At 36.8% G+C, this 15,508-nt stretch overlaps 1 protein-coding gene across 1 annotated transcript in view; it reads right to left on the bottom strand.

Annotated features, from left to right (window-relative positions):
* Positions 1-15,508, bottom strand: part of F13A1 (coagulation factor XIII A chain) — a 1,111,088-nt gene that overhangs the window by 704,287 nt on the left and 391,293 nt on the right. Inside the window, exon 7 of the mRNA XM_044064861.1 lies at positions 6,754-6,928. Within this exon, the coding sequence (XP_043920796.1) occupies positions 6,754-6,928 (175 nt within the window). The remainder of the gene's footprint in view (positions 1-6,753; positions 6,929-15,508) is intronic.

Consider the following 15,508-nt stretch of genomic DNA (forward strand, 5'->3'; position numbering starts at 1 on the left):
CACAACATTTGGTGTCTTGTCAGTGTTTGAAAAATGGTTTTGTGCAGACCCAGGGGTAAGAAGTGATGTGATGGTTTTCCAGAATATTTTTGGGTTGTTTTTATGGTTGGTTAATTGTTGTGAAAAATATATTTTTTTATCCGCATTCAGTGATTTTTTTTTTTTGCTTTATGACATAGTAACCTGTGGTTTTGAAGGTTTGCATCATTTCTAGTTTTTAGCCAATCGTTCTATGTTCTGTCTCTGATTTCTAGCATTCCGGTTGGTGGATTTAGTTAGCCAAGGTGTGTGATTAGACTTTGTTCTTTTTCTTCTGAGTTAAATTGTTGCAGGTATCTAAGAACAGTTTATTGAAAGAGCTGACAGGGTCATCCAGAGGCAGAGTTTTTAATACAGATCAGTTAACAATTTTAATAAGTTATTAAACTGGTTTTGGCTGAAGTTTGTTAGGTTTCTGGATGTTTTGTAGGTATGTGTTTTAGGGTTTTGGGGTGTGCTTCTACAAGTATATGCTGGTCACTTAGTGTATTGGGAATTGTATTAGAGTTGGAGGATTTGAGTGGGTCAGGATCCAGTCTAGGGTAGAACTTAAATTATTGTTATTTTGTGTTATAGTAGGAAAGGTGATGAGTTCTGTAAAGCTGTAATGATTAATAATATTTGCTGGTGAGTCAGTGGATAGATTTAGCCAATTGATACTGACATTTCCCATGATTACTGTTTCATTAGTGATGTTTTTTGGACATCCATGAAAAATGTACAGAGATGTTTTGCCCTGGGGGTAAATACACTACTGCAATACAGAGTTGTTCAATATTGTATATTTTCAATGATGTGACGAGAATTTCAGCATTACCAAAGTTGGGAATAGAGTTGGATAGAGGTAGAACTGTATACATGTTGGGATAAATTAATGCTACACTTTCTGTTTTTTGTTGATTCTATCATTTATCAGTATGTTACAGCCAGATTGGAGAAAGTCTGTGTCTCTGATGTGTGGTTTTAATCATGTTTTGGTGACAGCTACTCTATCTGGGGAGTACTGTGATAGCCAGGAGTGAAATACGGTCATTTTGTTACAGTTGCTGCATAGTTTTAGCGTGACCAGCATCATGTGCTTTGTGGCTGGAGTTTGAGGTGAGGTGTGGTCATGACAGGGTCCAGGGTTGGGGTGGATATCAGCACATTGAGTTAGGTTATTATGGTGGGGGAAATATTTGCTATGATCAGTTAGTGTTTTATACAAAAGTGAGGAAAGATATAACTGTGGAGTGAGTTCTAGAGAGAAGACTGGAATTCTTTGCTTTAAAAAGTACAGTATGTTAGGCAGTGTAAGGTAGCTAATATGTTTGAAAAGCTACTTGGATGTTTTTCACGGTGGGTTGAAAAGGTGGGTGATTTTGAAGCTAGGCTTGTTTGTGAGTAATTCAGGGAAATGGCATGTGTTAATAGTATAAGAGCTGCAGTTGTGTGTAAGGTGATAAGAGTAGTATAATTATGTTGTAATGTACTGTACAAGATGAAGAAAGGTTAAGAAGAAAAGATGAAGAAAGGTTAAGAAGAAAAGAGTTAGCTGTGTTTATATGGATGGATTTGTGAGGGGGGAAAGGGTATAGGAGTATTCAAGTAATAAGAGAGGATATTTATATAAGAGATAGACATATTACATGTAGTGTTAGTAAAAAAAGTAAGAGAAAGACAGGGATTGGACAACAACAGACTAGGGGGTGGAGCCTTAGAATCAATAAATGTAATTGGAGAGGGATGTGGGTGGGAATGGGGGTAGCTTAACGGAGCCCAAGTGCAGTGAAGGCAAGTGAAGCAGGTTGAGCCATGAAGAGAATCACAAGAAGAAAAAAGACAATCTCCAACAAAGGTATACATTGGATCCTTCCAGGCACTGTTACACTATATTAATTGGCAGAAAGTGAGTTTTGGGATCCTGTGCAGAAGATAATTAGAAAAGACTTGGCAAACAGGCCTTACTAAATGCTGATACTTAAGAAAAGACTGCCTGCTATACCTTATAGGATTTAATGCTCAAAACAATAAATGCTGGGATGATTAACTTTACTTTTTCTGATTAAATTTATAAAAAAAATAATATGCAATTGTTTGTTTTACTCCGATATTGAGGAAGGATGGGGAACAAATAACAGAGAGGGACAAGAGACTGTCATTTCAGACTGTGGGGATGCCAATTAGTAGTTTAGCAGTATACTTTAATGTTCTTCAATATTCATTAACAACCTAAGAACATGTCAAACCATTTACATATAGTACAAAGACCCAAAACAGTCAGTAGCTTGAGGGCAGTCTTCTTAAAATAGTCTCAAAACAGGTAGTAGTAAAGAGTTTAAAATTAAATAAATGTAAGTTAGTAAGTTCAGTAGTTTACATTATTTCAGGAAAATTTTAAGCAGCTAAAACATACATAAAATCAAATTATCAGATCATGAAACATATATCCTTAAAGGTGGCTTTGCGCATATTATTTTATGCAGCAGTTAAAATGATTTTGGCTGCCTTTTCATGAAAGAGGGTCACTAATAGTTTTAGTGTGCGAGTACTATGACAATTTCCCTGGCATTCAGAAAGGCTTGCTGTGATATAGGCACCTTATCTCAGAATGTTTATGCAGTGCACTGAGCTTTTTTTAATTCATAGACCATTCTAGTACTAATGTTTTCCCTTCACAGGGCCTTAGCATAATAAGCAGGCTCATAAGCAAAACAATCTCATAGTAACACAGTAGTCTGGAGGAGAGCCTAATGTTAATTAGTCATGTGCTCTCACTGAGAAATGTCTGTGGCTCTTGATTTGCTCATTAAGTTATTCAGAGAATCATAACTAATATTTAAATCTGTGAGGAAAAAGTGGCTGATATTAAAACACGGCTGTCACCTATTCACTTCAATGCATGATTTTGCGCGAGCACGTGTGTGTGTGTGTGTGTGTGTGTGTGTGTGTGTGTGTGTGTGTGTGTGTGTGTGTGTGTGTATGCACATCCTTGTGTACATATGGCAGTGCCTTTGCTAATGAAATGCAAGAGCTGCTAGGGGAAACAGTAGTGCAAGTCAAGTCTGTCTGCACTAATGTTTGTTTGAGAGACATGGTTAACAGACAATACTGCAGTCTTTTTCGTTATAGGTATACCTGTCTCTAAATCGCATCTTCTCATTTTCACACTAATCGACCAACCTGTTTTGGGCAACTAGTACAAGCAGTAAACATTTTCTAAACTGCTCTCAGTTTTTAGTAATGCTAACCACATTCTTCCAGTACAGCACAAGGTTCTCTACTTGGTGTTTTTATTCTTTGTTCATTTTTATTTGGTAACTTATGAGCTAGATTATAAAAGCCAGTACCAACTATAATGACATCTATTTTAACTTTCCATTTCTGTATTTCACTACCATTGTATTCATAGACAACAAATTATTTTGTAGAACTCTGCTTTATACATTTACAGGCAGCACTCCACTTCTCCGAAAACACACTGCAACACAGTTCCACAGTTACAAACCACCGGACTTTATTGACAAAACTCAAGTTCAGTACTTTTGTATCTATGTAGGATACCAAGTGAAAGGACCACCACGATTATGCAGCAAAAAATCTTCTTTATTAAATACAAAGAGAGATGGGACTGTACGCTTCTTCAGATCTATTTGGTTAAATCTAAAACAATTCCTTATATAGTGCAAAGTAAGTAGCAAATTGCATCAATTAATCAATTAGTATCATAATTACAAAATTAAGTGCAAAAAGCTGTTGCTAAGGTGTCAGTGCTATATTTTAAAACAAAAGCTAGCTCACTCTATATACAAACAGAAACAGTTCTAAAAAAACAGCATAAAACATCAGAAAAACGAACATGTAGAGAACATAAAAAATATGTGTATGTATGCCTCTACTTGTTAGTATCACATAAAGAATCTTAGTGTCTAAAAGACTCCATAAGAAGCTCTATAAGAAAAGGAACATTGTATCCTTAGGCTTGGGAAGGGTGTAAATTCCTATGTTTTTATATATTATGTATGTGAGCCAGGTTTGTTCCCTTATATATTTTTTCTACTTAGGACAGGGCTATTTAATGCCATAAATATCTATGGTTATGTATTATCCTAATGTCTAAAACTAAAATAATATAAGATAGACGTAATTGATATATAAATAGGATAAATAAATAAAAATGAATGAAAAGAAGAATATTAAGTCAGCACAGAGCTTCTGTCTATCTTCAACAAAAACCTGAAATTAGGAGACAAAATCAACTATACTATTAGACTAGAATAGAGGCTATCTCATATAAATATATCTGTTTATTTATTGACCTCAAATTAATATTGTAGTCAATTGAAATGTATTAAATGTATGAGAAATATATAAAAAATATATTCATAGTTGGATTAAAATATGTAAAAATATAAAAATATAAATATATAAAAAACTATGAAATATAAAATAGAACCATTCAGTGATTATTAAATATCATAATTTCAACATGTGTTAAGAGCCTAAGTAGTAAAGATCCAAGTAACAGATATGTGAAAATAAATATATATTAATATATCCATAGAATGGAAATCTAATATTGTGTTACGTAATACATATATATTCATATATGGTGACAAGTACAATATGACAAATATATAGTATTTACAATGATATAAGATGAAAATAATGTAAACTTAGTGATATAAATAGATCAATTATTAAGATATATATGTATTTTATATTTTTTACTTTATTTTATTTTATTTTAAACTCCTTTTTTTAAGTATCGATCTAACACTAATGTACTGATTCAGTCCTGGGCTGTAGTGAGCTTTAAACCTAAAAATCCATTGTAACTCTGTACTCTCTAAATCATTAAAAGTGTCTCCTTTCCTATTATTCATATGTACAAGTTGTAGTATTCTAAATCTGAAACTATGATTGGGATTATTAAGGATATGTTTCGCCAGAGCATTTTTCTGGTCTTTCTTCTTAATGTCATATATGTGATTGTATATGCGTTCCTTTAAAGACCTAGTTGTCATTCCTATATAGAACGCATCATAATCCTGACAGTTAGCCAAATAGACCAAGTTTGAGCTAGTACAAGTTGATTTAAAATTAGGTTTAAATTTAATGTTTAACTTAGGATGTGTAAAATCTATGTCTTTAGAGATATAACCACACATATTGCATGTTTTGCATGGATAAGTTCCTAGTGTATTCTGTTTGGCTAGTTCTGCTCTTCCATCAGATAATTTCATAACATAAATGTTACTATGTTTGTCATTATGCTTTTCAATACAAAGTAGTCTTTTAAGGCTCTTACTATTAGTATAAAGGAACTTAGGTCTTTCTCCTATCTGACTCTTAATGTCATCATTAGTAAGTAGTATCTGCCAAAGAAAGTCTTCATCAGAGCTACATATTCTGAGGGTAGGCGCATTTAAACAGCAAACAGCCGCATGACTTAAAAAAGACAGTTAAGTATTTGAAGACACATAGTTACATAAAACAAATGTGTACGTAAATTTAAACCAATTTAAATTACAGCTTAGTTGTATGTAATTTAAATAAACTAGTGAATTAGACTTTTTCAGTTATTTATTTATTAATTTGAAATTGTTAATTAGGATATAGCACTGATCCCACTGGACAGACTTCAGCCTCAGCCTGGGGAAAACACAACAATTACACAATAGTGATGACATACAGAGTGAATGACAGCATGCAATATATCTACATATCATATATAATGTGAATACCTTTATGTGAATATCAATAAAGGTAATAGAAAAATGACATTATACAGAATGAATAAAAAACAAAACATGCGTGCATTTATACAAATTGGAAATCATAGCTGTCATACTGAAAAAAATCACAATCAAAAATAGAGTCAAAGCAAGGTATGTAGATGGAAGAAGGGAGTGAGATTCAGTTGCATGAACAATGAGATAGCAGTTGCATTTCCTAGAGTCTCAAAATGTGTTTTTATTTGCAAATGGAAAATGAGGGTAAGAGCAATTATTTTTAAGAAAAGAAGGGAAAGATTCTCACAGTTTTGGACAAAGGACTGCAAAAGCAAGTTTGTGCAGCAAATCTTAGTTTGAGAAATTTGGAGGGGAGGACATGAGTGATTAAGATGTCTAAGGTTATATGCTGATGCATCTCTGAATATTTTGGAAGCTAGTGGAGGGAAGGCACCATTCTTGATAAGTTTAAATAGTTGAGAAATAAATACAAAGTCATCATATTGTTTTAGATAGACAGTTAGCTTTTTCAATGGTTTGTAGTGGTGTTCATTTCTTGGGCAAAGGATGATGAATCTGCAAATGGCATTTGAAATGAACTAAATGGGGGATACATTTATTTTAGAAATATTTTTAATTTATTTTATTCCTTGTTTGGCAGTATCGCCATTCTCAAAATACTTATCCGAACGGCCACTACTAGTATGTCTGTCAGCCTTTTCTAAAACCATAAATAAAACTTCCTTAAAACCAAACGACAATTCAATGTTTGCAGAATGCATTTTTTTAAATAAGCCCTGCTAATGTCATTCAAATGTTTTGTAATATACTATTGGAGGATCCTTTTGGTCTTTCCTATATAAAAGCTCATGCATATTTGACACAGGGCACCACTCCATTAGCTCAAAGAAAATATGTACTAGAAATAAAGTAATACTTTAATTTGTAAAACTTAAGAAAAGTTAGCATATATGCATTTATGCATATCAGTTTCACTTACATGTGTTAAAAACACCAGCAAAAACCCAGCACTGTCCATAGCGCACTGATCTATGGGAGTTGTAATATTCTAGCAGGATGTCCTGGCTCCCAGTCCAGGCACTGGGGCTTAATCCATACAGGTATTCACCAGTCCAGTTTCCAAGAATGACTCCATCATCATCTTTTGCATTAATCTAAATCAAAACAGAAGAAAAAAAATATTTCATTAATGACAGTATAACTTCTATTTTCAGACCTCCATTAGATGACTGGTTTTGGAAAGTCGTATCACATTTTCAGATAATGCTCCAGGGGAAAAGCTTTACAGTATAACAAAAATCACACCAATAATAAAGATTTTGCTGTGTGATGTGGTTTGTATTAATAATCATGACCTATCAAAATACAGTTTGCACTACAGAAAGCACCGTAAATGTATGGTACAGTAAATAGATACAAATAACTGTCCAGAATAAAAATTTGGTAAAAAACAGAGGACAATTTACAAATAGAACAGCTGAAACTTTCTATACAAATGGGTAAATTTAAGACTATTAATGTATTCAAGCCTAAAGCACTTTTTGTATACTTCCAGTTAACACCCATAGCTCCTTATGGTGTCCATATCTTTCTTGGGCTTGATTTTTTTTAAATACATTGCTTACCAGAATAGAAAGAACAAGGATTTAGTAATGATGCACAAATATTGTTAATCTGTGATGACCTACAATACAAAAGCCTTGATTATATTATGTTTTTTAAGTTGATTTTTCATAAAATGCTTATCTCTAGTGTTATGACTGTGAAGACTGATAGAGATGGGTGAAGGCTGCCAGCCTAGTCAAATAGAATTTGGTACATAATTATATCATTTGTAAATACTGTGAAATGTTGAAATGCAGGCTTGCTTCTTAAATGAAAGAATATGTTGTGAAATGTTGAACTTAAAACAATGTGGCAACATTGCCCTCTGCTGTAAAGACAGCTAAGTCAAGCATTTCTTGTTGGTCCTTTGAAATTAAAATTACTTCATGCAAGTCCTTTGAAATTAAAGATTTGGAGTCATTCCGTCTAGACTAGCACATTATTTATATTGTTTTAACTTAAGGAATAACTACCAGAATTTACATGTGGAATGTCCTTTATTGCTCTAAGTGTAAAAGAATGTAAATGTAGTTTCTGTCAGCCTGGGAACACCAGGAAACGTAATGTTTTATCAGAACTGCAGTTTCAATGTAAACAGAGAGAACCAGAAGGCATTAAGCATTTTTATCTTGGTCATCCAACTCAGCATTCGGCCCGTTGTCTTATGTAAGTTATCTTAGACTTGTGTTTTCTTTTAGAGACAGCTAAAATTAGAAAGACTAGACTGATTTTCTGTGATGTCAGACCTGTACTACTGATTTATTTTAAGTATTTCTGTGTGATCTCTGAACTCTTGACTAGCACTGACTGTGTAGTAGAAAGTATTGTCTTGTGGTTTTAATTATTTATTATTAAATATTTTAAAACCTCTTAACTGTGGCTGGTTTTGTGTAGAGATAATTTAAGTGCTTTAGAGTACTTGTATGCCTTTGGTAAAACTGTAAAAAGCCACTCTAATAAGATTTGACTGTTTAGTCACATCCACCAACTGGGTAATAATATTGCACAGTAATAACTGGACACCCTTTTAAGGGCCTTTGAGTAGCTGATAAGTATTAGTGGTTGGTGGCCAATGGAACTACCATATAGTCTGGGAGAAAGGGGCACAGCTGGAGAATCTATACCAGCCTTCCCCAGGAGTGTTTGTGTGGTTGTATAACCTCTTCTCAAAGTGTGTGTGTGTGTGTATGTGTGTGTGTGTGTGTGTGTGTGTGTGTGTGTGTGTGTGTGTGTGTGTGTGTGTGTCAGCTACTTGGACATGGACACAAAGCACTGGTTGGACAGAGAGGGTGTTAGAGGTTTTAGCTTGCCCACTAGGCTGAGATATGGACCCTATAGCTGTGCCAGTGGAGGAGTCTTATTGGAGACCAAGGGAGCAACCAGCTCCATACTGACTGTGATCTCTGTGTGCTCTTAAGGGAAATTGCACTTCACTGTGTGTATTTGTTACCCTTTCCTCATATATGAGATGCCCTCTCTGGTGTTAGTGGTGAGGATTGAGGCTCCTTGATTGCTGGGCCAGGGCACGGGTGTCACAATGACTGTAATGCTTATTGAAGGCCAGAAAATATATGTAGAAGGCCATATTTCTGCTGTTAGTATAAGGAAATGTGTGGAATACATAGAAGGCAGGAGTGTCACAGGGGATTAGAAGAAATGACTGATGAAGTCACACAGCATGACTTGGAGGAGGTATGTAGGTGCAGTCGGCATGTTGCAGAATGGAGAGAAAAGGATGGTACAGAGTTAATAAGAACAAGACAAGAAAAGGCTTAGAGAGGAGTAAGAACAATTTATATTGTTGTGAGCATCTTGTAAAGAGAAAATGGGTAACAGGAGTTACAAAACTGCAAAAGAACATAAGAGGTTGAAAACACTAACAGATTGTATAGGACTTGAAGTGTGCTTTGATGGCTTGAATCTGCCTAGATATTCACACTTCTTAAGGTGATAGGAGGGAGTTATATAGGCTAAAGATGCAAATAATGAATATTTATTTTATATACTTTACTTCAAACAATTTAGTGAGCACTTTCAACAGCAAGCTTCTGATGAAGTCAGCTGTGGTTGCTGACGAAAGCACTCAATAAATTGTTTGAACTAAAGTTGGTGGTGTTCTGTGGACCTGTGGTTTGGTTTCATCAGCTATTGGTTGTACTGTCTAAGACCTTTCTTGTGGTTCTTATTTTTATATACTGCTACCAAGCTACAACTAGACACAGTCAGAAAAAGTTCAGGAACACCAAACAAAAATATACAATAAACTAACTTACATTTTCATTGATGTATACTAGGCTAGCAATCATAGAGAGATTATAAGCCTAGCAATGCATCCCAAATGTATGCATCAAGTTAATGAACCTCAGAGGTATGATTTACAGGCTGCCTCTGTCCATCAGAGGCAGTTTCTAGACCAGAGGTGAACTAACAGTTTTCCATCCACAGGTCCAGGTTATGTTTGAATAGGGTTACAGAATAACTCTGCTTCACATGGATTTCAAGCCTGTTTTAGGGAAGAGGAGTTCTCTGAGAAACATTCCTGTCCTTCCAACATATCCTATTTATGACTTAAGCAAGGTTCAAGTCCCAAGTTCTGATGCTATTGTTTTTGCAGATGTGCAAAAAGTCCATCCGAGCACTATCAGAGAATGCCTTGTATGCCAGGCATACATCACTTCTCAACAGTCTGTAGGAAACTAAGTACAGAGAAAGGGTTCTGAGGTGATCTGCTTAGGACATGCTGTTAATGTCATACATTCTTTTTGGGAGAACCCTCTACCGACATTCCAGTTGATGCATGTGCCTGGTCAAGTAAATACTGAAGAGACCATTATACTAAATGGTGGGTCTGATGAAGGCTAAGTATAAAGGAACAATGACTTCCTAAGGCCTACACAACATAGCCTTGCTTACAACTTGAGCAATATAGAATGATTTATTATGACCTTGAACACATGTTGGTCAAAATCCAGGTCACTGTCTACATATGTGCCAAATCCCGGACTACTGGGTCTACTCTTAGGGGTGTGTTATCAATGAAGTAGCTTCCTGTGGTAGATGACTTCCCAAAGGATACTGCTATGCATTTCTTGGCATTGAGTTTTAAACCATGTCCATGGCACCAGTTATTTGTCTGCATTAGCCCTTCCTGGAGGACATTAGTGTCTTAGGTGGAGTCTATGACAACTCCCAGTTTGAAATCATCTGCAGAATTGGTCAGTCATAGGCACTTGACATTGGCTTTGACTTCTGAGATGCAAATATCAAAAAGGGGTGGTTAAGCACAGATCCCTGAGGGAGTCTGCTAGTGATTGGCCTCTTTGCAGACATCGTCTTCCCTATCCTAATTTTCCCAGTTGAATCTGAGAGCCACCTGGTTCACCAGTGTGCAAGATAAGGGTTTATGCCTAATTTCTTGAGTTTGCTTAGGATGCCTGACTAGGGTATTGCATCAAATGCTTTAGCCAGGTCAGGGTAGCTACTATGAACCATTTTGCCCTCATCTATTGCCTTGGTGACTTTTTCAAAGAATTTCCCCAGACACAGTAGGCATGATATGCACCAAACCAGGTTGGTTTCAGTGTCTGAAGGTTTCCTATGTAATTATTAATCATTATCCATGAAAATTCTTTCCATGGAATTGCACATGAGACCAGTCAGACTTATGGGTGTGTAAGTTTCAGGATCCATTGATGAACCACCCTTGTGCAGAGTGATGACTGTTACAGTTCTCTATTCATGTGGCACAAAGCCTGTCTGGAGGTTACAGTTAAATGGAAGCTCCAGTTGTCCTGATAGTCATGTTTCAGGCTGTTCAGGGCTCATTGTGGGATATTATTGGGGCTCATCAATGAGGTGTTCTTGGCCTTACAGAGTGTATCTGGGACCTGCTCCCTAGTGATAGTTGGGGTGTTATGTTTGATGGCATTACTTGGGGGGGTGGCTGGGAGAGAGAATAGATTAAAACTAGAGCTGAATTTATCAGTCAGCAGTTTTGCTGTATCTTCCAACTCCATGTATATGTCTCAATTTATAATCACTTCTGCACACTGTTGTATACCGTGTCTGAGCTTTCAGATATAGCTAAAGAAAGCCTTGTGATTGCTCTTGGCGTGGAAGGCTATCTTTATGTGAAAATCAGCTTTAGTAGGCTTGATGAGTGTTTTTATCCTGCTGTGAGTAGCACTTCCTAATTTTAGCTATAACTGTTTTCTTTTTATTGTACAACCAGTTTATGCCTGGATTCCACTAGGCTGGTTTGTTTCTTGAATATGTTCTTTGGTTTGTTTCTGATAGATAAAGTTGTCTTTATTCATCTATTAACTTGATTGTACAGACTTTCTGTCAACAATTCTGCATAAGCAGCTGAGTTTTCCCCTGATTTCATGGGATTTGAAATTTTGTCAGGTTATTCTTAATAACAGGTGGTTTGCCTTAGAGTAGTTCTTGTTACAGGGTTTGCTTTGGTCTAATTTTTACTTCAAAGAAAGCATCTCTGTGGTGTGACCTTACCAGACAGAGCAATGTGGTGGGGGGGGGGTATGGGGTCAGTGTTGTCACATATCTTTGAGTACGAGCTCTAGTAGGTTTGCAACTCTAGTGGGCATATGGACTATATATCTGATCTAGGGTGTTAGTGTTTACAAAGTTCAGGAATCTCTGGGCCTGCAAGTTTGCAGTCCTGTAGGATTCCCAGTTTATAAAGTAGTAGTTAAAATCACTTGTGAGTATGGTGCTCATCTGAATGGCGAGTGTCACTAGTAGGTCTAAGTATGAGCTGTGGGCTGCATGGCTCAGAGAGGATATGATACGGGACTCTACCTTTGGTAATTTGGACATGGTGAATATAAAGTACATCATCCAGTTTGACAGCTTGCTGTAAAGCAAAAAAAGGTCTTGTAAAATTTTGAATGTGGTTTTAACAAAATTTCAGTACAAATATAAAAATAAAAAGAAATGCTAGCTTTTGGACATAAGGTGTTCCTGCCTTTAATCAGGCAAAAAAGAGTACATTGCCAACAGTCAGTTTTGTACAACATGGATTTTCACATGAGCATAGATTTGACCAAACCTAATTAAAATGTAAACATTTTGACAACAACTTTACCTACAAAGTAGTTTAAGAATGGTTGTTGCAAATGCTTAAAAGTATTTATGCCCCTTTTTTCGACAGGTCTTAACAGTGTCGTTTGTACCCTTTCCTCCCATGCTATCTAAATGTATTTGTCATTGTAATTCTGCTAATAGTGGCTCATTTTCAAAAATCACCACTCACCTCTATCAAAACATTAAGAGCTTATAAAACTGAGAACTGATAAGAAACTGTACATTCAGCAGCTTGTGGTGTAAGAAAAAAGCATTATATTTCACTGCCCATTTTATGTCTGTTATATGGTCTTTAATTTGTATATTGAAACTATTTTCTACATTTCTACAAAAAAAAAAACACATTTTCTAGCTACAGCAGCCCATTTGTTTCACAATTTGCAATACCTCACAGTAGTATCTCCTGCCCTTTGTAGGATGCACAAAAAGATTTACATTTAACTGTCTTTGAATGTATAAGCCCTTGCTATGCACTTTTCCTGTCTTTTTCTAATTCCAGTAACTCATTTAAAAATCTGTCTCCATTTGTAAGAACACTTAAGCATAGGGCTAATTGCATTCATTACCTCACCGATGGACATTAAAGTGTCCTAAATCTTCTTAATTATTCCTCAACACCTTTAGAATAGAGTCAAACTGCAGAATACATTTTAACGAACCAGTCTGATTGCTGATATCAGTGGTCTGTGAAAAGTTGCTCTGCATTAGTTTCCTGCTTCTTACTCACCAAGCTAAGCTATTTGTTGATGTCATCATCTGCTGGCTTTAACATCTGCTTGTTATTATTAGGCAGTGTCGATATGCTGCTTAGTTCCACGTTTTCTATTACTTCTTGCTCTTTCTTACTTAATTTTTCTAACAGACACCATCTTTCAAGTAATCTGCTTTTTTCCTACATGGGGTTTATTTTGTCAAATCTTTTAATGAGTTGTATAAACTGCCCAGGGAAATGCATTTTTTTGTATTACAAGAATAACTAATGGTTTTAAAATCCTGTACATCATTTGCCCTTACAGGATTTTTTTATGTATTTGACTTGTTAGATTATTATATTCCTTGCATAGGTTCATAGATTAGTTCTAAGCTAAATGCCCTTGTGGGCCATTTTAAGCCTAGCCAATTAACCCATGTTAGAATCAAACCCTGCACCCTGTGTAAGGCAGACACCTTAACCATTATGCCAACCTCCTACATATAAAATACTGGTGTATTTTCATTATAGGTTCATAGGTAGGTACTAGGCTATTGGCCCTAGGGCCTACATAAGCCTAGCCAAAAATGTACACTGGCTTTCGCCACCCAAGAAAATTATTTTCCTGTGCCCCTGTCGAGCAGAGCCACAGAAGTGATCCCCGGGGTGAATTTCCTATTTCCCCTCCAGTCATCAAGATTTTTCTTGAAGAGTGCTAATGAGGAGCTCTGTTTGACATAGATAGGTAGTCTATTCCAGAGTATGGGAAGTCTCTGGGACAGGAATCTATCCCTCCAGCATGTCCTGTTTATTGTGGAGACAAGGTTTGGGTCCCTAGAGCGTGTAGCTCGGAGGGATTAGGATTTCTTTAAGTGAAGCATGTCCAACAGCTCTGGATTTGACATAGCTTTGTATGTTAGGCAGAGATCGCCTCTGACTAGGCGACATGAGACAGAGTAAAGCTGGAGTTTTTTTAAACAGTCTGCATAGGGCATCTGTTTGAGGCCAGTAATCCTCTTTGTGAGGTATTTCTGTGGCCTTTCCAGTTGTTGTAGATGTCTTGTGAGGTACATACCAAAAGGGGTGTTGTATTCTATAATGGGTCTAATGAGTGATGAGTAGAGGGGGGCAATGACCTCTTTTTCAGGACGAGAAACCTTTTGTGATGAGGTGAGCCACATAGAAGGATTTCCTGACCACTGTGGCGATGTGATTATCAAAGGAGAGACTAATGTCCACCTGTGTCCCAAGGTCTCATCACATTTTCAGTGTTAAGTAGACTACCAGCTATGTGGTAGTTCATGGGTACATAGTTTTTACTAAAGGGGATGAAAATACACTTTTTGGCATTGAGCTTCAGGCCATGGCTTTGACACCAGGCATCTGTCTCAGTGAGGCCCCTTTGTAGTATGTCCACATGGTTAGGAGTTTCGATTATGGCTCCTAGTTTGAGGTCATCTGCAAACTTTGTTAGCCAAAGACCTTCAGTGTTAGCCTGTACTTCAGAGAAGTAGATACCAAACAGGAGAGGACCCAGGACTGAACCCCTGTGGTACTCCACTTGTCACTGGTCTGAAGTCGTATTTGGGAGTCTGCTACTTTCACAGTGTGGGTTCTGTCCGTGAGCCAGTTGGCAACCCATCTTGTGACACAGGGATTTATACCTAGTTTAGTGAGCTTATCTATAATTCCAGAGTGGGAGATGGTGTCGAAAGCCTTGGAGAGATCTAGATAAGCTGTGTGAACCACCTTACCCTCATCTATGGCTTTGGTGACTGCTTCAAAGAAGTCAATCAGGTTTAGGAGACATGATCTGCCTTTTACAAATCCGATCCAGAGTTTGGAGATTACCAATGTCTTTGTTTATGAGTTCCATGATGATACATTCCACGGCCTTGCAGACCAGGCTCGTCAGGCTAATGGGGTGGTAGTTCCAAGGGGTCCGTCGTGGCTCCCCCTTTGTGGAGTGGGATAACCATCGTGGTGCGCCATTCAGTGGACACAAAGCCTGAGGTGAGGCTATGATTGAACATGGTACTTAGGTAGGGTGCCAGTTAATTCTGTAGTTCATGTAGAACGCAGCCTGGCATATTTTCAGGTCCCATGGATGCTGTGTTCTTGGCTTTGGAGAGTGTGTTTTTTACCTGTGCAGCCATGATTACAGGAACTTTGCATTCTTCCGATATAGAGATGGGCCCTCTAGGGGTTGAGAGGGGGGTAAAGTCAGCACTGAACCTATCTGCCAGGATATTGGCAATATCAGTTGGTTCTGTATATTTAGTGCCATTGTGCTTTAACTCAGAGCAGATCTGAGTGTTGCCATTGAGATTCT

The sequence above is a fragment of the Protopterus annectens genome, chromosome 3.part0 (assembly GCF_019279795.1).
Source record: "Protopterus annectens isolate FY-2018-M chromosome 3.part0, PAN1.0, whole genome shotgun sequence".
Classification (NCBI taxonomy): Eukaryota; Metazoa; Chordata; order Ceratodontiformes; family Protopteridae; genus Protopterus; species Protopterus annectens.